Source organism: Felis catus, chromosome A3 (assembly GCF_018350175.1).
Source record: "Felis catus isolate Fca126 chromosome A3, F.catus_Fca126_mat1.0, whole genome shotgun sequence".
NCBI classification, from domain to species: Eukaryota; Metazoa; Chordata; class Mammalia; order Carnivora; family Felidae; genus Felis; species Felis catus.
The window spans coordinates 212,485-238,763 of NC_058370.1; the positions used below are offsets into that span (position 1 = coordinate 212,485).

Genomic DNA, 26,279 nt, shown 5'->3' on the forward strand with positions numbered 1-26,279 from the left:
TTTGCTCAGCCTGAGAGCCCAGGGTCAGCACGGCAGGGCTCAGGGTCACAGCGACTGCAGTGTCGCAGCTCAACCAAATGCATAAAAATCAAAGGCAGTGACAGTCCCCAACTCCAGCCCCAAGAGGACACGGATACCTGGGAAACCTCTGGGTGCTTGCATCGCATTTGAGCGGGGCTATCAGGCAGGCTAGATGGTGCCCGTGTGTTAGGGGCAGGGAGGAGAAGCAGAGAGGAGGGGAGCTCAGCAAAAAGAAGGGATGAGCGTGGGAGGGTCACCAGGGGCCAAGCCAGAAGCAGCTGCAGGGGCAGTAGGAGAAGGAAGGGCAAAGAGTTTTCTCTTCCATCATCAGCACCCAGTTCCTTCAGTGAGAGCTGCACAGCCTAAAGCCCGCTGAGCCACAGCAAGACTTAGAAGCCAAGGCCATCTCTGGCTTCCCCCAAATCTCAAGGGCGGTGAGAAAAGCAGGCCCAGACAACCCCGTACAGAGTCCTCAGGAGAGGGAGAGACGGGCTGGGCCACCAGCAGCCAGGGGCGGGTCCTGCTCCCCTCAAGGCCCTCCAGCCCTCGGTCCTCAGAGCAGCTAGCAGACCCGAGGGCAGCACAGGAGCCTGCGGCAAGGGACGGGCGGATAGCAGCACTCAGAGCGAAGAGACACAGGCAGCAGCGGCAGCAGCAGCAGCAGGAGCCCCAGGCAAGCAAGTCGGCCCCTCCATGGCCTCTCTCTCTGCCCCATCCCGCCGGGAGGGGCTCCCCTGGGGCTGGAGCCCTGGAGAAGGCCGACTTTGGCTGGAGTCTCACGGAAGGAGAGAGCAGAGCAAGGGAGCCGCCCAAGAGATGGGTGGCCAGGAGGGCAGACATACTTGAGGTCAGCAGAATGGGCAGCCATGAGGTTTCTGAGGCTCTTGTCAGCAAGAGGGCAACCAGAGAGGCTGAAAGAGAAGAGATGGGACATCGGGGTGAGCCAGAGGGGGAGCAGAGGAGGAGAGGGGAAGACCCACCACGCAGCACCCAGGCCAGGCTGGACCCGAGCAGGGACAAACCTGCGGTGAGAGGCATAGTTCCCGGTGATGTGGCCGCTGCCGTCACAGCCAGGGGTGGGGCAGCTGGACAAAGGAAACAGAGCGTCAGAACAGAGAGCCAGGCACACCTGCCAGGCCAGCCCCCCGGGCGGAGCCTACTCAGCAGAGCAGCTACCACTTGCTCTCCACTCACCCCCTCAGTCCTCAGAGCACAGCCCTCACCGCTCAGACTGCAACTTTCTCCCACACAACTTCACTCGAGGAGGAAAAAGGAACCAAATGAAAGCTCAGCTTGAAGCTAGGGTGTCCCTGGAGCACATGCGCTCTGCACGTGCACACGTGTGCACCCGTGAACGCGTAGGCAGGGAGTTCCTTCCCTGAGGACAAGGCCAGAGAGCAGAGCCTGGGGAGAGCCAGCAGCAGGGTAGGAGGAAGCTGGTTGGGTTCCTCGCAAGGAGAACAGGAACCCCAGAAACAAACTGAGCACGGGTGAGGTTCCACCTGTGGCGCAGGTGCCAGGTCCCACCCCCCACGGTCCTCTAAGGAGAAGCAGTTCTCAGTGGGGGTGACCGGAAGGCTGTGGGGTGGCATCCGACCAGGGGATGACTCCTATCTACCAGCAGTGGCCCCATTCTGTAACGATGTCTGCTTGAACCCTGCGGGGACAAACTCAAGGGGGCCGCTGGCTGGGCTGCCAGAGCCGAGGGCACCGTGCCTCAGAGCAGAGTACGAGTCAGGCCTGGGCTCCGTAAGCCAGGGCAGAGAGCTGGGGCTCGGGAGAGGGTTGGCTTCCCTCAGCCCTCCCGCTCTGTGGGCCAGAACAGAGGCCCTTCCTTGCTCTGAATCACTGCAGAGGGCTGTGTGAGATTCCAGCGCGGTCCCGAGATGGCAGGAAAGCTGTCACCCATCGCCTGGCTCAAGAGCGTTGCAGTGCAGGACGCCCAACCTCTGCCCAGCAAGATGGTCCGGCCAGGAGGGCGGTCAGAGCTAGGCCAGGGCAGGGACAGGTCCAGGACTGAGCAGACCTGGTCATTCAGGGCTCAGACTAAGACATGCTTTTTTCCGGACCAGGCAGGTCCTCAAGGAGCCCTCTTGGCCCAGGTGGGGACTTACGTGAGCAGCTCCTTCTTTATGTCCTTGGAGAGAAACTTCATCTTAAAGTTGGCCAGGGTGACTTCCCCAGGGTACTTGCGCTCCTCAAAACTCTCTTCCGACACTTCCTGGTCATCTGCTTCAGAAGAAGCAAAAGAATGGGCTGCTGGCTCTGACTGCAAAAAACCAGCAGGGAGACGTTTTAACCGGCTGGCGGGGGGCCGGGTGCCCGAGCCGGGGGCTGAGGGAGAGGGGCCTTCAGAACAGTGTTCACAGAGACATTTTCCGGTTCCTCCTGCCTTCTGGATGGGGGAGGAAGACTTGCCCCCAAGAACACAGGAGACAGCACCCCTGAGGGGCTAGAGTGTTCCCCCCCCCCCAGCAAGAGCTCCTGAGCCGCCCCAGGAACGAGGAGCCCTGCCTACTGCCCGGAGCGGTGGGCTCTGACACCTTCCCGTGGCCTCAGGCCTGTGGGTCACCTCCACCTAACTGCCACTGGGTCACCTTCTAGACACAAGAACCTATGCAAAGTGCAGCTCTTTCAGTGCTCAGTAGACAGTAGGCACTCAACAAGTGCTTGTTGAAATGCTGTAATGGTGAGATGGCACAAGGAGAACAATAACATAAAAATGTGATAAAAATACTCAGTGACCTTGTGACCCCATGGCCCTACGCCTCCCCACCCAGCACGACACCCTGACCACAACAGGCAGTTCATAAGCTCGAGTTCTATGTCTGCAGTTGTTCAGCAACCACCAGAGGGCAGGGTACTACGGACACAGGGGTGGACAAGGACAGTCCCTGTCCACAAGAGTGGGAAAGCTCAACGCCCGGCAAGTGGGTCTACATCAGAGGCAGTTAACCAGCGTGACAGTTCGTGGTCCACATCCCAGTGCTGGCACTTGTGTGTCCCAGGCAAGTTGTTCAACCTCTTGGGGCCCAGATGCTACACTTTATTTTTTTTTTTTAGTTTACGTATTTATTTTTAGAGAAAAAGAGAGACAGAGAGAAAGTACAAGCAGGTGAGGAGAGACAGAACCCCAAGCAGGCATCAGCACAGAGCCCGACACGGGGCTCAAACCCATAAAACGCGAGGCCGCGACCTGAGCCAAGACCAAGAGTCAGCTGCCCAACCGACCGAGCCACCCAGGCGCTCCTAGAGGCTACACTTTTAAACTTGAGAGAACAGCAGCCCCTCACGGGATTTCTGGGGAGTGGAGCCCAACGTAGCGAAGGCTCTGAGTCACTGACAGTGAATCTTGTCAATGTGGCGGGTGTTGCTATTACTGCCACAAATACTATTATTGGACAAGGTGCAGACCAAGTGGCTCATTCCCTTGAGCAAGTTCGACTTGAGGTGGGTCTTCGGAAAAAATGGCAACTTCCCGGAAGCCCCAGGGAGGAGGTTGTCCCAGAGCAGGGAGAGCATCCCAGAGGCCCGTGGATACTGTCCTGGCTGCTGCCCAGTGCAGTGGGCTCCTTCCCATGGCTTCAGGAGTGTGGGTCACCTCCACCTGGAGTGGGAAGTGAGACTGAGAGTAGAGATGCAGCCTCACATAGGACGGATCAAGGAACCTTGGGCAGAGCTGGAAGGAGAGTCTGAGTCAGGAGCCCAGGGCCATGACAAAGGGACTAGGAAGGCCTGATACAGAAGGCCTTTCTGGGGATGACCCTCCTGTGCCCAGGAGGAGAGGAAGGGCCTGGGAGTGAGCCGAGGCTCTAGGACAGAGAGTGACTGTGGGGTGGAGTGTGGGGACCGACTTGACTGGGCGGGGACCTCAGGACCCCTGAGACTGATGACATGAATCCTGGGGTGCTCAGAGGGTGTGTGAAGGGAGAAGGGGAGGGGCAAGGCAGCCAAGGATGTAGCCTGAGCTGGGGATCACAGACAGGTGCAGGGAGGGGTCAAGGGAGGGACTGTAGTCACCAGGAAGGGCAGGGAGCAGCTTAGACCTGGGGGCAAGACTGGAACAAGATAAGAGCAGGCTCTCCTGGTGGTCTCTGAATAGGAGGGCCCCATCTGGCCTCATACTGGGCTCCCAACCACCACAGAGAAGACCACCCACACAGTTCAGCCCCCTCCACTCAGGGCTCAGTCTGAGAGGTACCCCTCTTCTGCGGCCTGACACCAAGTTGTAGCCACATGACTGAGCCAAGTGACCTCAGCCTGGGGCCCAGTCTACTCTGCAAAGTAGGGGTACACGTGAAGTGTGTAGAGGGAGCCTGGCTCACTGGGGAGACTGAACTGCAAGGGTGGTGGGTTCCCGGAGAGGAATCCTAGTCACCCCACCTCCTCCTCCGCAGAGACCTGCCCCCCTGCCCTTCTAGGGTTGGTGGGGAGCTGGCAGAGATGGGGAGGGAGAACGGAGGGGACCTGCAGGCCTGCCCATACCGTGCGGAGGCTGCCTGAAGTCTGCACCATCCTCACGGCTGGGCTTTGCTACTCAGGATGCACACCTCTTTGAGGAAGAGCCTTCAAATGGCCCCACTCTCGGAGGGTAGAATGATTGGAAAAGGATGTTTCACTGTCCCCAGACTGCAGCTCCAACACAGACGCCTGGCTTCTTGCTCTTTACCAGGTGGTGCTGGTCTTGGGACTCGGGCCACTGACCACCACAGGGGCTCCCAGGGCCAGGAGCTTTCTCCTGCCTCTGTCCAAGGAGCCAGGTGGCCAGAGTGTCCTGTGGATGGTGAGGAAGGACTGCTGCCGGAATTCAGGGTGTCCCTATCGGGACAGCAGGTTGGGGGGAGGCCACAGAACCAAGGAATTTGGGGCCACTCCCAAATGTCTCCGATGAGATATGAAACAGGCCCTTCTCCTCCCCATGCTTCCCCCGAGCCCACAACGGTGCTGATCACCGTGTCCACGGAAGTGAGAAGACCACTTCTCTCTTGGATGGGACAAGATACACCACAGCCCAAGGGTGAAAAATTCCCCAGAAGGGCGGGCCGAGTCCTAGCTTCCTAGAGGCGGCGAGGCGCGGTGTGGACAGGGCTCGGAAGCTCCTCCTGGAGAAGCAGGCACTGCTTTACATCAGCCCTCGGGTCCCACACCCACCTCCTCAGGCTCCTCCTCTCGCTGGCGGCTGGGCTTGGTATAGTCCAGAGGTCGATCCCACTCGTCCTGGCGGGAAGCCTGGCTGGACGGGGGCGAGGTCATGGAGCCGCTTGGGGCACTGGTGCTGCTGTGGCGCTGGGAAGCATCAGGGGACTTCACGCCAGGGCTGCTGCCGCTGCTGCCGCTGCTGGGGAAGGCGCTGTCCCGCTTGCGGTGTTTGCGCATGCTCAGGTCCAGGGTTCCGTTTTCATCCACCTCGATGTCCGCAGCCTGCAATTGTGAAGGTGGGTCTGTGCTTCCCACGTGTGCCTTCTGGCACTTTAAGTCAGCGTTACAGAATGCCCGGCACAGGGTTTCCCTTGGAAGGAAGCAGAGCCACGCAAGAACAGAAGAACCTCTGGGAAGCAAGAATCTTGACTTGCCCCTCCCTGCACCTCACACGGAGGAGCCTCCACTGCCTCTCAGGTCTTGCTAACACCACAAACCCAGACGCCTGAGACACGGTGAGCATGATCACACACGGGCAGGCGCTCGACATCCAGGCGCAGGGGCAACGCGAGGAAACGTGCGTGTGCAGAGCCCTTTGGTCCTCCTCAGGCACGGCACCCAGAGCTCCCAGAGGGAACCCATCTAACCCCCTCTGGTCATCAGGAGCCACGACCGGGAGGAAGACAAGTTTCTCAGGTGGACACCGGGTGTCCCTGAGCACCTTTTGTGTGTAGGCTCACGGTCCTGACTGTGAATCCCACCAGCCCACCGCTGTCTCAGACAGAGCTCCTTGTAGGGGACACACCAACCTTGCCGGGCAAGTCCTGTGGCTTCGTGCTGAGATTCTCAGGCATTTCCCAGCAGCGCGTGGAGAGGTTCAGGATGGCTGTGGCGGCCATGTGTGCAGCCTCAGCATCATGCGTGTAGTCGAAGCCTGCAGAAGAGGATGAAGTGCTGGGGCTGTGCCTGGGGGAGGAGGCCTTTGGGAAAGGTCTGGCTGCAAAAAGGGAACAACACCAGGCTGATATAGAACTTGAATGCGTGGTGGCCACATAGACACGGGTGGGGCGGGAGGGTTGGGGGGAGGGCGTCTTCGGGATGGCTGGGGGAGCACAGGGTACAGCTACGTGGAGGGGCTTGGGGCAGGGTCTTTGTCCCAGCCACATGTGCCCACAACACACTCCTACTCTCCTCCCATAGGGTACTGAGGACGCTATCTCTGGCTCATCTAAAATTTGGGCAGAAAGAACAAAACCTTCCAAAGACATTCCATCATCCCTCTTATTTCAAACAAATACAAGTCGTCTATTGGTGAATGGTTCCTGAGACAGGAAAGAATTCTATGAGAGGAGGAGTGTATGGGACTATCGCTCAAGTAGAAAAATTTTTGTCACAACATCTCAAAAGGCTGATTTTGGTGTCCCCATAATACCACTTCAATAAAGTAACATTACTGTTCAAACAAACGTGACAAATGAGGACATAAAATGTTATCTCTTCCAGAAATTGTACGGTAGTCATAAAGTGACTCTCAAGCATGACATTTCTGATATCATAATATCACCAGTAAGTTTCCAGATATACGAAAATCTCCTTGTGAGTGTTTGTTGGTGCCTGTACATGGTGGCAGGAAACCCCTGGCCCTAACAAGGGGAAGAGGTGTCCACACTGTAGCTGGCAGCTGCATCAGTTAGGATTTTCATTATTAACATGACAGAAACTCCTCACTGCTGCATTTCAGGGCCAAATACCCACTCCGAGATGCCAGTTCCAATCTCATGGGCACACTTCCATTTCATATGTGTTTCCAGGGCTAAGGGGCTTGCAACCCACAGATTAGTACACTGAGTAACCAAAACAGTAAGGCAGGATTTTTCTCAAAAGTTTGTAGGAATGCATTTTGTTAGTTACAAGTATCCAGAACACTTGTGGCTAACACAACACACTGTATCCAGCAAGATGGTCCACGTGTAGGAAAGCGAATAGCTTCTGTCAGGCACCCAGGCTCAACACAGTCTGGCTGAGTTGTCTGAGCCCCTGCAGAGTGGACCGTATCAAGGAAGTTATTCTCAAGCCTTTGGACATGCATACCATAAAGGACTTGGGTTGTTTTGTTTTTTGTTTTTTGTTTTTTATTTGGGGGGGGGGAGTTGTTTGTTTTTTTCACAAATAGTGAAGAGATACATCAAGCTTGATGGGGAACATGGTGGCAGAAACATGGGGGAAATATAGACCCTAGGAAAGCCACCTCAGTGGACACTGGGACAGCTAGGGTCCCCCAGGGGAGAGATTCCCTACATGCTCCTGGCGAAGGGGGTCCCTCCTCCCCCATCTCTCAAACCCTGCGTCTCCCAGGAGCAGATCTCCCCTACTTACATTTAAAGGCTTTAGGTGAGGTTTCGCTGGTCTGAATCTTTGGGGCAAGCATGCGTTTGCCAAAAACCTGAGCGTCAAAACTTGCGTAGTCAAAGGTGACCTTGGAGAACTTCTCCAGCTCCTTGGCCAGGTTGGCCCTGGGTGTAGCAGGGGCCACACTGGGCCGGTAGCTTCCATACGGAGGGACTTCAAGCTGCTTCACGAAGCACATGGGCCTGAGGTGCGGATAGAGGTGCAGAACCATGAGGACAGGGCTCAGGGACCCCATGCCCCATCCCACAGCCTGGGCAGGAACACTTCAGAACCCTTTGTGCACAGAGACCCTCCGCCACGTCCCTCTACTAAACGGTGCCTGGGACCTGATCTATATGAAGAACTGGAACCTTGGAGAAACAATGCCATGTGCCCTTGCAGAGGGCATTAGCCAGAGAGGGAGGGCCCTAGACTTTGCCCCAGAACTTAGGAGAGCAGGTTTCAAACTGCTCTGCTACAAGAGGTATGAGTCCTTGGCAGGCAACCCTACAGGGGCATCCCTAGGACAGTGGCTAGCCACACCTAAACAGAATTCTCCTGGTGGAATAACAGAGCTCCCCAGTGAGGAGGGAGTCAGGGCATCTAGAGGGGATGGGGTGTGTTTCTGAGAATCAGGCTCAGGGAGGGCCCAACTCAGCTTTAGCCCTCACTACCCTTTGCTCGAAGGCAGTTGAGAAGAGCCCTGGTGGGGCTGAAAGAGTTAAGGACAGGAACGAAAGGGCCACTGCAGGCATTCAGTTCATCATCTCTGAAGCCCTTGGAAGAACTCAGAGTTTTGAATGCACAAGAGCTAGCATGAAGACACCAGCCCAGACTGCACAGGATCCAGGGCAGGAAGAGCAGCCAGGTGGAGAATGGCAACCGCACAAGGTGTGGACAGGCTTCTGCGCTACCAGCTCAGAGAGAAGGAAAAGAGGAAGGGAGGCCTGGGAGACCCGTCTGCACACCCACTCTCTCTTTGCTCCTGAGTCTGAACCAAGAAATGACTTCAGTCTGAAAAGAGTGGATCACAAGAATTAAGAAGGGGTCAATGGTGAGGTCTTCAAGGGGCTGAGTACTGCAAGAACTTGCATGTGGCCCCAAAACAGGAGCCTGGTGACAGAAAGACCTGCAACCATGAAGAGACCAGCTCTGAGTCTGGACCTTGGAAAAGCAGATACCCCCAAGCATGGGCACGTTCTCCTTCCCCAAGGAGGGTGGAAGGGCCTGGTAGCATCTGAAGAAGTTACTGGAGTGTGCTCAGGCACCTCCCAGGAGAAAAGAGAATCCTAAATTTAACATTGGTACCATGGCTTCCTGGGCCAAGGCTCCATCCCACAGCAAAGACTCAGTGTCTGTGACACTAGCAGAGATTTGCAAAGGCTCTCCCCACACCCCAGGGTGTGACACCCAGAAACATGGCCACGCAGAATGAACAGAACCTGAACAGAAGGCTTCTGCATCCTGGTCACCATCACGACCATTGGAGAGGTTCCTCACCACGGCCCGGGGAAGCAAAACATCACTATCTTGTTCAAGCCTCACGAGACACTTTCGAAGCCCGCAAGAAAACATTGTTGCCCACTTTTACAGGCAAACAAATGGAGGTCAGACTTCCTGGGGGCACAGCCACCATGTCTGGAGCCTCCTTGCCCCCCACCCTGGGCTCACTGGGCCTCACCTGCCTGCTGGTTTGGCATGTTACCAGTGACTTAGATTGAGGCAGGAAAAGAATCGAGATAGTAAATGGCAGGAAGCTGGAAAGAGCAGTTACAGGATGAAGGTAAGAAGCCGCTTCCAACCATCCTAAGAGCCAACAGGTGGACGGAAGCCAACTGGATGTGCAGGGCCAAAGACACGCATAGACGGAAGCACAGGAAGGTGAGGCCCCGACCCCGGCCCCGGCCCCGCCCAGAGACTCCACACATGGGACCCACAGAGCAGGTCAAGGCGGGCAGCCAAGTTCCTCTGGTTGAGAATTTGCCAGGCACACACCAGGGTTGGACGGGCCCTGAAAGGAGGCGGGCCCCTCTCCAGACCAGGGTTCATGCTATTGCCCATGTCTGTGACTTCCAGGTGTTAGGCCTTTTCAGGGTACAGTGGCCCTCATCTCCCACATTCTCCTTTGGGAGGCAGACATGGAACTGTGGTCTGGAAAACTGAGGAAGGGGAAGAATGTATGAATCCTAGTCCCTCAGAGAAACAGGAAGCAGCGTGTCCGCTGAGGGAGGACAGTGAGGGGTGGGGTAAGGGAATCACCCAACGGGTAGAGAACTATGTTGAAGAACAAGACCCTGAAGCCAAGCTGGCCGGGGGCCAATGCCAACTCCCCCAGCCAGTAAGTGTTACCTTGGGCAAGTTCCCGAGACTCTGGCCTTACTTGTGGTACCCGCTTCACAGGGTCACATGGATGGCAGGAATGCTAAGCAAATGCATTCTGAGTGCTCTTTCAGGAGCCCCCTTATTGCTGACACATGTCTACATGCACGCACACACGTGTGCACACGTGAACACATGCATATGCACACACACACAGGCCCACTGCTGCCTCAGAACCTCTGGGGCCAATGCTCTGAAGGGTACCACATGCACCCACTTCTCTCCCTTGGTTTATGGTCCTTCCTTGGAGTGAGACAGCCAGAAGGAGCAGTTCCGGTGCTTCTGGACAGCAGTGACCCTCGGCTGGTGTGGTCTGCCCTCTGGAGACAGGACCAGCGTCTCCACAAACAAATCCCTGAGTAATCTCAAGCGGTGAGATCAGACGCCTTTGGGGAGAGCCAGGCAGGGGCAGCCTCGTGGGTGTTTGTGCCACAGCCGAAGCACCGGTGAGGGGGGCAGATGTCAGATGCTGTCCTGTGTGTGCCCAGAAACTGTCCTCTGGGAGGCCCCGAGGGCAGCTGAGGGCATCAGCACACACATGCACATGCACATGCACACACATGCAAGCATAAACACTCACACACGCACACATACACACACATGCACATGTGGGAAGCCTCCTCTAACCATTTTGGGAGGCAGCCCCTTCAGTTGTGTGCTCAATTCACCCACCTGAGGATCCGATCTGAATTGGAGCTATTCTTGGAAGGATCTCCCCCTTGCGGCTGTTGCTTCTCATGAGATTTGGCTAATTTTTCAGCAGCAGCAATGGGGCATCCGGACAAACTAGAGAAAAGGCAAGGAGGGCAGCTGAGCATTCTCCTTCAGATCCTGCCTGTCCAAGCCCAGAAGCCCACAGACACCAGCAGGAGCCCGGAGAAGGCTCCTGTCTCTCCAGGCCTGTCCTCAAGCCCTCAAGGTAGCAGCTGCACAGTCACTTTCTGCTTTGGGAAATTCTAAGCAATGATGCACACAGACAAAGTACATCCTAAAAGCCTTCAGGGCTCTGGGCAAAGGCACCTCCTCTAGGCAGGTCTGGGCAATGGGCCTGCCTCTCACCTCCCTGCTCTCCCCCGATACGCCAACACGTCTCTGGCTCAACTCAGGGAAGCCCAGGGCCCCATGGGCCACACAACCTGGGTGCTAACCCTAGAGGTTACAGACTGTACCAGGGCCACATCAAGAGGCCCCAGCCCTTCCTAGGGAAGCACCCAACCTGGGACATCAGGGAAACAACTTCATCTGTCAGGACAGAGCTGACCATGGCTGCTGGAGAGGTGACTAGTCACAAAAGGGCTCAGGAATTTAGCCTCTTCTCAATGAAGTGACCTCAAAAGCTCTGGCCTCCTTTGTGAGAGCACATCCCATCACAGCCCTGCTGCCCAAGGTGCTCCAGGCAAGGGTGGGGGGTGTGGTCACCTCTCACTGTGGAAGACAGCAGATGGCTAAACCCTGAGTGCATCATGGGAGTCTCACTTCTACCTGGGTCTCAGAAGCCACAGTGTAGCCCAGAGCTCGGTCCTGGCCAGCCAAGGCCCACCACGAGCAAAAGCTAGAGTGCAGAAGCTTCCCAAACGTCTCACAGCCTCCACCTGGCTTTCCCAACAGGCAGCAGGCCTCTCTGAAGAGCACATACCCATCCCTGCAGCCGTCCTCTGGTCTCTCAGGACCCCACCACAGCGACCATGCCTCTGGGTGCCACGCTGACTCCCCACCAAGGGGCCTGCTCCAACCTTGCACCCGTCCCAGGCCAGGGCTCAGCCCACGGCCCCGCCCACCCCACCACACAGCCCTCGCCACTCCCAGTGCAGCCCGCGTACCTTCTGTGCGTGTTGCGGTTACTGTTCACGTGGCCTTGACCTGTACAACCAGGAGTGGGGCACTTGAGCACATTCTCGTGCATAGCCAAGACTGGAAGAGAACCAGGGAGAGGGAGATGGTGAGCCCCACCAAGGAACATGGAGGAGCCCCATCTGAAGTCCCCAACTCTGCAGGGCGGCAACTTAGAGCAGCAACCCAGAGTGGCTCCCAAGCCTCAGCCCAGTCGAGGCACACTCCCTCCCGCTGTGGCCCCTGCTTCCCTCGCCTTCAAACCCCCTGGTTGTTCTGTGAGTCACCCTTTGAAATGAATGCTCACAATTACTGCCTCTAGCTTAGGAGTGAAGAAGCTTAGGCTTTCTCCTCGTGGCTCTCAGAGCACAGATGGCTGGCTCTTCCCTGGCTTGCTGGCTCCTCCTCCCTCCCGAGTACCTGTGTTTGTGGCAGGCCCTCCTGGGGGCCCTGACCCTGGCTGCCGTCTCAAGGTAGGTAAATGGGCACGTTCCATATCCCCGGCCATGTAGGACTCAAGTTTGGGCACCTGGACAGTGCCAATCCAAAGGGGCAGGGCCCTGGGATGGGGGTGGGGGTGGGGGGCTACATCATCCAAACACCAGAGATGGCTTGAGCTGTGCATAGCTACTCACTCTCCGGGGGAATCCTGTCCTTGTGGGGGCAACCAGATAGGCTGCGGTGGTGAGGGTACAACCCTGTCACATGGCCAGTGCCATCACAGCCCGGTGTTGGACACTTGATCTCGCGCTTCTCAGCTCTGGAGGGATCTAAACACACAAGAGGCATCGGTTAGAGGGTAACCAGAAAGCCAAGTGGGGAGGAGGACAGAACAGCCATGACTCTTCATTCCGGCTGTCCAGAGAGGAGAGTGGCCAGACTGCCCGAGAGCCTGAGAGGGACCAGGGGATGGCTAGCTAGTTCTGAAGAAACTGGTCCACATCAACTGTCCTCATGGAAAAGCCCAGAAGCTGCCCAAACCGTAAGTTTGTAAACTGCCCAAACATGTAGTAAGTTGTGCAGCATTTTAAAGAGGACAACCCAGGTAGCAGCTGGTGCCCTCTTTCCCTGCTCCTATTGACTTGTGTGAGTCCCACTCAGGGTGGGGCCATGCCTCCAAGAGCCCCCATGCCTTGAGGTCCAGCCTCTGCACAGAGAGGTGAAAGATGTGACAAGGTCCCTGCCAGGATATGTCCTTTGGATTTGACAAAGTGACGAGGACAAAGAAGTTAACTTGCCCAAAGCCACAAGACTAATATAAATGCCTGGGCAGAAAAAAAAAAAAAAGGGGGGGCGCCTGGGTGGCGCAGTCGGTTAAGCGTCCGACTTCAGCCAGGTCACGATCTCGAGGTCCGTGAGTTCGAGCCCCGCGTCAGGCTCTGGGCTGATGGCTCAGAGCCTGGAGCCTGCTTCCGATTCTGTGTCTCCCTCTCTCTCTGCCCCTCCCCCATTCATGCTCTGTCTCTCTCTGTCCCAAAAATAAATAAACGTTGAAAAAAAAATTTTTTTTAAATAAATGCCTGGGCAGAAACTTAAACTCAAAGCTCAGTTGCTGACCTCACCTAGGCTCTGCAAGCTCAGAGAGGTCACTGTTGAGTGTGGGGGCCAGAAGGGAACACCTGCCAGGACACAGCTGATCCCCAGAGCACAGCCAGTGTCCCAGAGAAGTTCCTAGGTGGAGCAGTTCCCCTGGGGAGAACACAGAACTCACACAACCACACTCAGAATGCCCACCCCGGCTGAGGCAGAAACCCGAGCGAGCGGGTTCTAAAGTGCAGGACCCCTGGCTCTTCCTCTTCACATTCAAACAGGCAGGAAGCTGGACCTTCACCAACCTAGCAGGCAGGGTCATCACAAATGATCCCCGGAGCCTGCCTCCTGAGCTGCTACCGCTGCCACACGGGCTCTAGCCGGGCTCGCGCTGTGGCGGTGCCTCGACATCAGTCGCATCTCGCCCACTGCCAGGTGCTTCCAGCGCCGCTGTTTGCCTCACCCTGAGGCTCTGTCCCCTGGGCCCGCGCCCTCAACTCTACCCCTGAAGGCAAGGCGCCCTGCGTCTGGGTCCCCCCAATGTCCCACAGGCCTGCGTCACCCAAACACCTGCACCCGGGCTGTCACTCTGCCTGTGTCCCCCAGCCATGCCACTCCCCAATAGTGTCCCACCAATATCCGCCCTGATCTGTGGTCCCCAAGCCCACCACCCTCAGGCTGATACCCTACACGGGCCTCAACACCCTGTCCCTAAATGTGTATCACATTTACCTAGGTCTCCTTGTGTCTGTGTTCCCTCAAGACTTGTGCTGGCCTGAATCTGGGCTCCCAAGCAGCTGCCCCCCACACCTGTGCCACTCTGAAGGGTGTCCCCTTGAGAGCTGTGTCCCTCAGTATCTGCCCCAGGCCTGTCTCACGTGAGGATTCCCAGAAAATCTGGGCCCTGTGTCCCCACCTGTCTTCCAGCTGGGACTCCCCAGGGCTCACTCGAGTCTCTTCATGACCCAGGTGTGTCCCCCCAGGGTCTGCCTGTGTCTCTCCATGACCCAGCTGGGCCCCCGGGCTGTGCCTGAGGTGCTGGGGCCAGCTCACTGTCCCTCCCACGCTCCTCCTCCCACCTGGAGCCCTGTGTCTGTCTCTGGATCGCCCTCTGTGAGAAGTGTGAGCATGCCTCTCACTCAGCCCGCATCCATGCCTGCTGGGGACAACCCTGGATGGAGGCATTAAGGGTGGGTGTGCAGGCCCCGGGCCTCCAGCCCTACCTTTGCTGCAGTAGTTCTTCCGTGCGGCATCCAGAGGCCTCACCACCTTGCCCGGTTCACCAGGGCCCGGCTGGCCCTGCTCGGTGGGTGGGCAGCCTGGCTCGCAGACGGCTTGCACCTGCTCAGCCTTCAGGGCAATGGCCTGCTCCAGGAGGCCCAGGTTCCCACGTGTCATCATGTCATACATCTCTGACTCATCAGTGACTGCAGACTTCTGGGAGCGCGAGTCTTCGTCCTTGCCATCATCAGAGCGCACCTCCACGATGACAGAGTACTCGGGCTTGGGGCTGGGAGATGCTGGGTGCCGGGGTTCTGGGGCCTTCTGGGTGGGGGCATGGGGGGCATCCTCCTGACAGATCACATCGGGAGCGGCTACTTCTTCCTCCTCTTCCTCCTCCTCCTCTTCCTCCTCCTCCTCTTCTTCCTCCTCCTCCTCTTCCTCCTCCTCCTCTTCTTCCTCTTCCTCCTCTTCCTCCTCCTCTTCCTCCTCCTCCTCTTCTTCCTCCTCCTCTTCCTCCTCCTCCTCCTCCTCTTCCTCCTCCTCCTCCTCCTCATTACCCAGGTTGACTTTCATCTTGCTTGACTCCTCGCTGACCATGCCCTCCCCAGACTGGGGACCCAGCTCCTGGGAGCGTTCCCTGGTGACTTCCATGACTTCCTCTGTATCCTCTGGCCGGATGAACACGTCCTTCTCCCCCTCATCACTGGTGGCCCCTTCTTCGGCCTCCTCCTGCACCAGGTGCACAACACCGGGGCCCGGCTTGGCCACCTGACCCAAATCCTCCCCAACTAGCGTCTCTACAGCAATCTGGCCCAAATTTAGGAGAGAAGTGGCGATGATCTCCTGATAACTGCTGTAGCTGCCCTTGGTGGGGCCCGTGGGGCTGCTGATGGGGTTGGATCCGAAGTGGGGCTTGACAGGGCTCCTTCCTGCACAAAATCGGAAACAAGTGTGAAGAGCACAAGAGGCGGGCTGTCCCAGCACAGCCTGGGGCTGTGGTCATTTCTGCCAGCCCCTCTGCCTGGACCTGGAGACACGGTGAACTTATTTTCAGTCCTAGATGGAGTAGTCACTGCTGTCTTTGAAGCTGAGGAATACTCCGATATGTTTTACTAATGGTCCTCCCCTCGATGTTTACTTTCTCAAATCAAGTAAACCTGCATCTCATAAGATGGAGCTTAAAGCACCATCGGGTTTTTTTAATTGCTCCATAATTAACAAGTACTAAATGAATTTGTGTTTTCAAAAGACTCAAAGTTGAACCTCTTAACTGCCATGGCTATGACGTAGCAGGTGTTTGCCACACACAGGCCCTGGAGGACAGTCAGCAGGAGTGTCCAGGGTGCAGGAGCCAGCCCTGCCGTCTGACCATTCCCAGAGGAGCCCAGCCAGGGCCGGTGCCCAGACCCCAAACTCACTCCTCGGTAAGAGAGCAGGCAAGCTAGTCCTCTGTACCTAGAGCCCTTGGGGCCACACACCGCTTGAGACACAACCGAAGACTCGGGAGGGAGGTGGGTGTAAGGACTTTCCCTGAATTGGCTCCAAAACAAAATAAAGCTCCATCTCAGACCCTGCAGGTTCAGAAGACACAGGCAGCTTTGGGGTGGGGGGTGCTGGGGGATTTGGACCTCAGGTCTCAGTCCCACCCCCAGGGTTCTGTAGTCTGCCGGCGTTCTTGGGGGACATGGACACTTTTACACCAGCATTTGCCGAAGTCTGGGTGCCCCCAACGAGGCTGGTGCTGCTGAGCCCCACAGGGAAGAAAGTGAAACAAGGAATCCCTTCATTTCCCCCTGCCACTCCAGGCTTCCCTGGGCACCCCCACAGAGTCTCATCTGATGCCAAGCAGACCCCTCACCCCCACCCCCAGGCTATTCTTTCCCGGCGCCAAGTGGAGTGGGGTCTATCCCCCTCTGCTGTACATGAGACCCTCCCCCAAGCACAGACGCACAGCCCATGTCCATCTGTCCATCCATCTCTCATATGCACATAGGCACACATCCACAGTCATGCACACAGTGTTCGCACAGAGATGCGCCCACAGACCCCCCAAGCACCCTGTACCAGCCCCTCTCCAGGAAGCCCCAACAAATGTCAGGACAAGACCTCGCTTGTTCTCAGGAATGGCTTCCTCGGCAGCCCTTTCACTAACTCAGAGTGGGCCCCCTCCCCACTCACAGGCTGTGATTCTCCAGGGCCACACTAAGCGCCCTTTATTTCAGGGGAGAAAGAGCCACAAAGCACCTTCAGCTGGTTCAGGACGATGAATCTCCTCCTGTCCTGACATTTCAGCCTCGTCCTCCTCCAGAGTTCCTTCCGATTCATCCGAAACAGAGGCGTCCTTCACCTCAGCATCCTCACTGCCGTCGGTGTCCACACTGTAGCCCTCGTCCAGAGCCAGCTTCAGGGGGTGGGACTTCCGCTTGGACACCAGGTGCTCTGGCTGGGCACCCTCCAGCTTCCTCTTCTTGGCCAGAGGGCAGCTCTGCAAACTGGGAGGAAGGAGACCAGGCCCGGGGCCACCTTGTCAACACCCCCTGGGGGGTCCTCCCTCCAGCTCCTCCCCTCACCCTCCGCAGCCCCTTTCCCTGTTGTGAAAGTTTGTCTTTGCGTCTCATCACCAACCCAAGCCAGAAGCCCCACATTCAAGACTGGCAGGCTGATGTGTTTAAAATTTTACATTAATTGTCCACATTAAAAACTTAGATTATTTCCTGCTTCTCTCATGAGACCTAACCTCAGCAGTCCCATCCCAACGGCACCCCCTGTTGGGAGGGGGAGGGGACTGGCCCCAGGCAGCTCTGCTTCACACCCTCTGTCGGACACAGCCCGCTTCCTCCCACCAAGCGGGTCAGCAGGGTGTCCGGCGCCCTTCCTTCTCCACCTCCAGACCCTGCACACCCTCACCCACTGAAGTCAAGCTGACACCCCAGGATGACAACAGCGACAACCAGGTCATTTGGGTCATCAGTGTGTACGAGGTCTGCTCTGAGCTCTCCCCCATGGACTCATCCAGCCTTACAGCCCCCAACAGAGAGACTGCGGTATGACGTGCCATGACCACACCGGCCTCAGCAGCCGCAGGTGGAAATGGAAGGTTCTAGATCTACAAAGGGCCAGGAGTGGGGTTCCAGCTCCCCAGCAGCCCAACATCTCTCCCAGGAACCCCCTTACCTTACCTGCGGTGCCTGGAGTACTTGCCCCGGATGTGTCCTGAGCCGGTGCACCCTGGGGTGGGGCAGCTGGGGGGAGACAAGCAGGACTGGTCACTCAGTGGAAGGACCCGCCCACCCCAGGCCCTCACCATGAGGAGCAGAAGATTGTCTCCAAACAGTGCGTCTCAGAATGGCTGCTTGCAGTTTGCTAAAAATTAATGAAATAACTCACCCCATTTAAATAAACGAATGGTTCATTACAATTTTATGAGTGTGTTTAATTAAAGATCTGTATGTACGAGACCAAGACTTCCAACATCGGCGCCTCCTAGATGGCTTCTTTTTTCTGTGGATAAGTCTTTCCCACTGCAGGCGAACTGCAGGCTTCCAAGCAGCTGGGACACAGGACCCTCTGTGGAGCCCCCAGAACCAGCACCTGAGGCTGGCCCAAGGGCAGAGCAGAAACACTGGGCTTCTCCATGGCCATCGCTGGTGCTGTGAGGCCTGCAGCCCCTGCCAGGCATGCCCTTGGCCTGGCAAAGTAAGCAAGAACCTCCAGGCAGGAACGGCTCTATGTAAATATCCAGGCCTGGCCCAAGCTACAGGCCCCCAACTGCGACCCTCCTCCAGAACCTGCAGCCTGGTGCAGGAAGGTGAGTCCAGGAAGGCTGATGACCCAGAGACTGCCATCAGATGTGGGTGGGGGTGCTGCTGGGCCTCGTGCTTCCCCCCCGAGGGCCAGGAAATGCGGTTAAAGGTGCGGCCCCCAGGAGTTCCCCACTCTCCACTGTCATCTGTCTCCCCACTGAACCAAACCACAGAAAGCTCTGGAAACTTCTGATCGTGGGCACAGGGTACGCCACCCAACCCTCTTCTAGAGTCAGCTCCATGCGAGGCCACAGTCCTGTGGGCTGCTGAGCACATCCACAAGCCACAGACTGCAAGAAGCTGCCATCACCTCATTGTCCGGAATGGCAAATTGATGCCCGGAGAAACAGAGACAGCATGGGAGATCACCCAGAGGAGGGGCACCTGAGCTCCTCCTGGGAGGGGCCGTCCCCAGGTGCCCAAGACAGGAAGACCTTGTTTTTAGGTTTTAGATCTAGGATTGGCATCACGGGGTCAGAGCTCCCCACCGCAGATCAGGCTTTCCCAGATCCTGCGAGGGAAGGACGGGGTGGGCCCCAGAAGGGGCATGGCCCTAGACTTCTGTCTAGACACACCTGATAGTTTCTAATTTGATTGATCACGGACCTGACTGCAGAGCGCTGTGGGCCCAAGTAGCCACACAGGCCACACTTATCAACCGGTCGGGGAGAAACAGAACAGTCTGTGGAGACAGAGCCCCACCCACCCTGAGCTCACCAACAGCCCTCGGGGTAGCAAGGGGAAGCAACAGTGTCCCTGAGGCCCTCCCTGCAGCCCATGGCCACCATGGCTGATCTCAGTGCTGGTTTTCATGCGTTTAAAAGTTAGAAAAGAAAGGAGAAAGGGAAGAAGGGGAAAGGAGGAAAGGGAGGAAGTGGGGAGAGAATGGGAGACAGGGAGGGAAGACGTGCCACATTTCGTTGTGGGTTTCCTTTCCAGACAGACAGGACTTAGCACTGCCCCCAGCCTGTCTATTCTAAAATCTATGCCCCATGCTTGCTTTCACTCTCTCAAGAGCTAGCTTTGAGACTTTTCACAAAAGGTCCTTGTTATTGGGGATTTGAAGCTGAGGTCCCAATTAGCCGATTAATCACTGAGTTAATCAGGCAATTATGTGACAGCTGCCGTGGAGGCCTGCAGGCCACTGGCACTGCCCCCAAACACGTCACCAGCTCCAAGCCACACCTCCACCCGCCAGTTCAGAAGAGTCCTGGCCTCCAGCCTAAACGGAGCAGGATAGGCTGGGAGCCCACGTGTGTGGAGCAGGTGAGGGCCACTCTGGGAGGAGAGGCTGGAACCCCCACGCTCCTGCCCTCCACGCAGCAGCCAAGGGAACGTCCAACAAGGGCAACGTGAGACCTGACCAAAGCCCAGGGGCCGCGATGCCAGCAGCCTATGCCCCCCAGTTCACACAGCTTCCCCTACAAGCTTCCCCAGCGTGGCGTCGCTGAGGCCCAGAGGGTGCTCAGGGCCAGAGTGTGGAAGCAGCACCAGCTCCAGGCATCTGGAGCCTCTTCCCAGCATGTGGGATGAGGAAGACCCAGCCAAACCCTGCCCCTGAACCCCCCAGGCTCCCTGAGTGTGGCAGAGATGGAGAGATGGTCAGGAAGGCTCACAGACTGCCTACTCACAGCACTCAGCAGGGTCCAGGCCACCGCTCTGAGGTGTCTGAACATAGACAACAGGTGTCAAGGGAAGTCGAGGCCGAGGCCGAGGCCAGGAGGAGCCAGATCCCAGCTGGAGCCCCACACTCAGCTCCCGTTCCTCCAAGGGATTGGCCTCCCTCCAGCCCCCTGGAGACAGGTGGAGAACTCCGCCCCCACTCCCATCTGTCCCATAGGCAGGAGCTGACCACTGGCTCACAGGAGGCCCTCAGCTGAGGTCAGGTGGGCTGGGCGGGAACCAGGGTGCAGTGGTGACAGATGGGCAACTCTCCTGGAACCTGGAGGCGGCTCCAGAAGGGGTCCAACCGCTTCCGTCTGCAGAGGAGTTGGGTGCCCCAACTTCACACTAGCCGTCGCCTCTAGCAGAGTCACTCTGAGGTTGTGTGACGGCAGATGGGCCCAGACCGAGACACAAATGAAGTGTCTATTGGTTCTTTACTAACGTGAAGGGGAAAAACACCAGATCCATTTGCTCTCTCTTGGGCGCTCGGTATTAACTTCAGGGCACGGAGCAGCAAAGTGGGCTCCAGAGGCAGGAGAAGGCGATGAGAGCCTCACCCGCTCCTGGCCAACCTCCTGCTCTGCTCTCATCACAACAGCCGCCATGCCACTGCCCCGAGAACAAGCAGCTTCCTGGGAGCTCTGCGTGAGCTGGGGAAGAGACAGACCGGAGCAGGGGATGGCAGCAAGTTCTGGGAGGCATCATTCCCTCATCCGTGTGGCGAGGCCCCCAAGTGGAGCTTCACCCTAACGCTGCCCCCCTTCCAGTGATGCTGCATGACTTCGTCTAACATCACAACGTTTCTCTTCCAGGTCCCAGCGAGTTCTCTCCCTGGGCTGGCATCTTTCGTGTACACCTCACCAGGACGGGGGTCTCTTCTGCTTGTGCGGCACAGCCGCTGCCGTGCCAGAGGGGGAAGAAGTCCTGGCTTGCAGCATTTGCCCATTCGTGTGGCGCAAAGGCGCCTAGGGCGGCTGACGTGCAAATAAAGGGGTGAGAGCCGCGAGGGCACCACGGATCACAACCCCACGTGTAGCTCACGGCCGGCGCACGGTTGTGAACACGGGAGTGACTGGCACCTTCCCGGCAGGACATGGGCAGTTTTTTGGCATGGACCCCTCCATTTCACTCCAAGCAGCCATTCCCCAAAACCGGAAGAATTGCCGAAGACCTTGCTGCTAGCAGACATCAATGCGTTTGTCCCTAGTTTCCCCACTAAAAAATATAAGGGTCTCACTATCACCAAGTAAATAGGTTGAGACCACATAAAAAATGAAGGTGCTCACGCAACCCTCTCCCATGCACTAGCTGGGTCCTCTCTGAGAATATTTCAAAACAAATCTCTTTTCAGAGTCATTTTTGGTTCTGCTATTGCAGAATTATGAGAGAATACCTAGCCCTTTGGATCTGCCTTTCCAACTGCCGCCATAACTTCATCTGTTGCCAAAATTAACCGCTATTACCAAACCCCAGAGCTTCCTCAGGTGCTATGCCCAGCCTCCTCCCCTTCACTGTCCTGAAGATGTCCCCACTGAACGTCACACGGCCCAGGGGAAGTGGTACCTCCTCCTGGAAACCAGCTCTCACCCTGTGCCCCTGCCCCTTTGAGCATCCATCCACTGGTCCACCCATCAGAGAGGGCACCTCCCCTCCAGCGAGCTAACCCTGTGCTCAGGGAAAGCGTGTTCTGTGCAGCTTCCATCGGCCTGGTCTGGCTGCCTTTCCACCCTCACCCTCCCACCCTGTGACCGAGGCTAGGGCTTTGAGCAGTGGAGTGTGTGATTCAGCTCTTGTGGTTGGACAAACTTTAGCCCTCTGAGCCTCGGTTTCCCCACTTCACAAACAGGACAATAATAGCCCTGGGAACCGTGTCCCAAGAGCAACACTATGCTGTGCAGCTATAGCAGAGATCGCCACACACCTGGGCTCTGAGTATGTGGCCTCCCTTTGTGCCCCTTCCTTTCTGTTACCAACTTATAGCCTCAACAGTTAGAGGGATGCTGGGACACTCTGGGGTCTTCTCCTTTCCCTGGCTGGCAAAAGCCACTCATCAACAGGTCTGGTGAAGAATAAGACAGTCCTGGGGTGCCTGAGTGGCTCAGTAAGTTGAGCGTCTGACTTTGGCTCAGGTCATGATCTCACAGTCCATGAGTTTGAGCCCCACGTTGGGCTCTGTGCTGACAGCTCAGAGCCTGGAGCCTGCTTCGGATTCTGTGTCTCCTTCTCTCTCTGCCCCTCCGCCTCTCACGCTCTGTCTCTCTCTCAAAAATAAATAAACATTAAGAAGAAGAAGGAGGAGGAGGAAGAGGAGGAGAAGACGGGGCACCTAGGTGGCTCAGTCGGTTAAGTGTCTGACTTCGGCTCAGATCACGATCTCACAGTTGGTGAGTTCATTCGAGCCCCCCAGTCGGGATCTGTGCTGACAGCTCAGAGCCTGGAGCTTGCTTCGGATTCTGTGTCTCCCTCTGTCTCCTCCCCTCCCCTGCTCATGCTCTGTCTCTCTGTCTCTCAAAAATAAATAAGCATTGAAAAAAAATTTTTAATAAAAATAAATTTAGAAAAAGAAATAGAAGAAGAAGACAATGATGACAGTCCTGGCCCCAGGCTTGTTCAGTTTAGTGAGAATCTTTCCCCCTCAGAACTGAGAAGCGCTGATGCCCTGGATTGATGCAGTTACGTAGGAAGAACTGTTCCAGGCTGGTGGCAGAGAGAGCAGGGAAGGAACGTCACTGACCCTCAGAAACTAGACTGTTCTGTTTGTCCCCAGCTGGGAGTCTGGAAGATCACAGAAACCCCCCCTGGGGTGTGGTTGTCACCCGTGGCCCTTGAGCATGGACAGAGCACCAAGCCGATACAGTCCTTGCCCACTGTCTCAGGGTGCGGGGGGCACTGGGGGCTCTGTGGTGTGCTCAGCACCAGAGCTGCTGTTGGAAAGAGGGTGGGCTTGGAGCCCTTCCTTCCTCTAAGGATGGGCCTCTGGTAGGCGACCTCAGCTGCAGTCCAAGTCTGGCTTCGTCTCACAGGAAATTTGTGAAAATCAAATGGGGCCCCTGGTGCCCACCTGACACACTGGGACCCTCAACAACATCACTTCCCTTTCTTCTCTCGTGTTTGAGCCAGAACACATTGGCACTACCCCTCCTCAGAAAAGGCGGGGAGAACTAGGGGCTGACTTTCTTGGTTGCAGGACGTCATCAGCGCTGTCTGAGCAAAACAGCACTGAGGGCTGGCACCAGAAGAGCCCAGGCCCACAGAGTCGCGAGTCCAAAGGATGTGTGGGTGGTGCTGGGGGACCAGTCCTTACACACGAGCACTGGGGTGGCTTTCTCTCTGGCCTCCCCCACCCCCACCCCCCACAGCCCCAGGAGCCGAGCCCAGGACAGAAGCAAGCAGGTGAGGGCAAGTCGACCTCTGGGGAGGAGAGCCTGGCCCCTCTGCCCTGACCCAGCAAATCTCCGCAGTAGGCTGTCCTCCCTTCCTCCTCAGGGTGCTCATGCCTTGTGAGACGCGACCTAGAATCTGGAAAGTCACAGGGCTAAGCCATTACAAGATCACCAACACAAAAACACTGTCTGCATCTAGAGTCAGCGGAAAACTTGGGACCTGGACAGCCAGCTTCCTCAACTCTGGCCAAACCACCAGACACAGAAGCATTTGTGAGAGCCCGCTAACACAGCACCTTGTTGCTGGCTGGGGACCGTGGGGACTACCAGGGCCTGGTGGTGACCAGATGCGAGCGTATCTGTGCCCCTGTGTCGAGGCTGGCTGCATGGTAGGGCCAGGACAGAGGTGGAGGGAGGGCCGAGAAAGGTGAAGATAGCTGGACTCATGGCGAGGAGGAAAGGGGTTCAGGGGTGTGCTTGGTCAGTCCAAAGTGCCCAGTGTGGGACATTTTGGGTGTTCGGGGTCACAGGCATGCGCAATGCTGGGAGCTAGCAGAAAGCCTTTCTTACCTGAGGTCGGCACCTGTGGGCTCTGGGGGCACTGGGTGAGAGAAAGAGAGAAACAGGGAAACACATGTGGGAGTCCGAATTGAAAAGGCACATCGCCCTCATGGCACAAATGGAATAAAAAGCGGAGGCAATCCCAGTGAGAATGGAACCCCGTCCTTTCCTGACCTCCTGGTATGTCCTGCAGGGTCCAGTGGAGCGAGCTGCCACCTCTAACCTGATGCTGTGCCAGACTCTCCCCACGAGAGGCTGGTGGTTTTGCAGACTGGGTCAGACGCCCCACCTAATACAGGCTCTCTGGGCCCTCGGGGCCAGGATGGTTTCCCTTTCTCTAATTGCAGCTAGAAGTCAGCTTCCAGCAGGAAACTTGACCCAGCAGATAAAGCTGGACAGAGAGAACAGATGGGCCGAGCGGCTGCTCCCTCAGTGATGTAGGCCACCGGGGGCAACATGCACCAGGGTCCAACTGGGCAGCTCACCTGAGAAGCTCAGTGTTCTAGCCCCTCCGTGAAGGCCACCCACGCACGGGGACACGCAGCCCTGGCCCGTGTGTGCTCATGGAGTCAGGGAGGTGAGGCTGGCCAAGGGTTCAGCAGGGCCTTGGCTCCCTGTCTCCCCACCCCACTGCCAGTTAAATCTGACAACTGCCCATGGCCATCCAGCACCAAGACTGACGTCCTGGGAGGCAAGGAGGCTGGTGACGGGAGCCTGGCAGCATCTCAGTTCCAAACAGAAAGGTCTGCTGGGCGAGCTCTGCTTTCCCCACTCTGTGGGACCGCCTGCCTCCTCACCTCCACCCCAGGCAGCTTTGTCTGGACCCCACAGCAGCCCTCCTAGGCACCTTGAGGCTGAAGAGGCCTGAAGCCACCAGACACCATGGACCCCAACTGCCCAGCGTAAGGGGAGGAGCATCCCAGGGCCTGGTCATCACTGTGGGGTTCTGTTTTCCTGAGGAAAGTGACATTTACTGCTTTAGGGCCTGGGACTCACAGCCAGACCCAGCTGGGAGGGGACGGCACTCACCTCGGAGGGCCTTGGATCGCGTACGAGCCCGCTTATCCTCATGTTCTAAGCTCATCTGCAAGCAAAAACAACTGTGATGTTAACCGAAACCCAGCACAGAACCACCCCTCGAGGGCCACACTGGACCTCCAGCCGTTTTCTGGCTCAAGTTTTACTGGTGAAGGTGAATCTGTGACACAGAAAGACAAGGAGTAGGCTCCGAGGAGGGGGAGGCCTGAGACCAGGAGCAACAGGTACAGGGGAGGTGCTTCAGGACAGAGACCACCAGTCAAGGCGGGGGGGGGGGGGGGGGGGGGGCGTCCCTTGCCTCCTGCTCCCAGCCCTCCCACTGCCCCACACACACCAGAGCAGGAACCTCAGGCAGGAGCCCTACCCCACCCACCAGCTCTTCATAAATGTTAGGGTCTCATAGAATATGGCCTCCTGGCAAGGCTGAGGGTTCCACCCAGCACTCACTGGGGGTGGCAGGTGCTAAGGCACCATGGCAGGTCACCCACTGGGCCCCAGAGCCCGGCTTCCCACAGGAGTGAGTGCCTTACCACACTGGGATCATCCTCTTAGAAACAGGTGGCTGGGACTAGAACAGGCCTCCACAAAGTGTCCAGAAATGAATGACTTCAATTTTTACTGTGCCGTCCCAGGGAGAGCCCAAGGACAGGCGGCCTGAGCAGACCTTCCCTAACGTGAGACGGGACGCTCAATGAGTGTGTGCTCCTATGCTCGATGAGTGTGTGCTCCTACACTCCATGAGCGTGTGCTCTGAGAGGTACAGGGGTCGCCAAGGCACCACCACCCTGGGGAAACGAAATGCAAGTTATGACACCACTGTAAATGTTCTAATAGTCATGTTATAAATGTAAAAGGAAACATGAAGCAGATTTTAATAGCAAACTTTACTTAGCCTAACCTATCCAAAACATCATTTCAACAGTAATCAGTATAAAAAATTATGAATTGGATTCTGTTTTGTGCTAACTCTGAGAAACCCAGCATGTCTCCTGGATTCACAGCACATCTCAGTGTCACCGGCCACATGCTAAGTGCCCGTGGCCACTGTACCATATAGCCCAGCTTTAGAGGTGGGAAGCAGTCTCAGGTGAAAGCCGGTTAAAAACAGGAATGCAGGCCAAGGGACCATCTGGACAGGACTCACAGTCCACCCTCCCAGGGATGTCCCTTCTCCCAGGAGAGGGTGAGTAGAGCTTCCCAAGGGGGATGAGGCACCCCACACAGTGGAGAACCCCTCATATCCTCTGACCACCCCACCCGAGCCCATCAGTATACCCCACATTCCCTGCCCCCTGCTAACTTCCAAGGGGAACACTGC

The 26,279-nt window shown here is 56.9% G+C and overlaps 1 protein-coding gene across 6 annotated transcripts in view; it reads right to left on the bottom strand.

Annotated features, from left to right (window-relative positions):
* The window catches only part of MYT1 (myelin transcription factor 1), a 71,206-nt gene that overhangs the window by 14,995 nt on the left and 29,932 nt on the right, over positions 1-26,279 (bottom strand). For 4 of the 6 annotated variants that reach the window (XM_011280801.4, XM_045053337.1, XM_045053338.1 and 1 more), the window contains exons 3-16: positions 24,953-25,007; positions 23,933-23,963; positions 17,691-17,753; positions 16,756-17,003; positions 14,511-15,440; positions 12,393-12,527; positions 11,748-11,838; positions 10,600-10,713; positions 7,537-7,751; positions 5,970-6,094; positions 5,173-5,442; positions 2,136-2,290; positions 1,044-1,106; positions 864-932 (exon numbers count right to left, since the gene is read on the bottom strand). In XM_011280801.4, the coding sequence (XP_011279103.3) occupies positions 864-932; positions 1,044-1,106; positions 2,136-2,290; positions 5,173-5,442; positions 5,970-6,094; positions 7,537-7,751; positions 10,600-10,713; positions 11,748-11,838; positions 12,393-12,527; positions 14,511-15,440; positions 16,756-17,003; positions 17,691-17,753; positions 23,933-23,963; positions 24,953-25,007 (2,564 nt within the window). Of the gene's footprint in view, positions 1-863; positions 933-1,043; positions 1,107-2,135; positions 2,291-5,172; positions 5,443-5,969; positions 6,158-7,536; positions 7,752-10,599; positions 10,714-11,747; positions 11,839-12,392; positions 12,528-14,510; positions 15,441-16,755; positions 17,004-17,690; positions 17,754-23,932; positions 23,964-24,952; positions 25,008-26,279 lie in introns of those variants that run through there. The other 2 variants (XM_045053340.1, XM_023250930.2) reach the window with 2 other exon arrangements.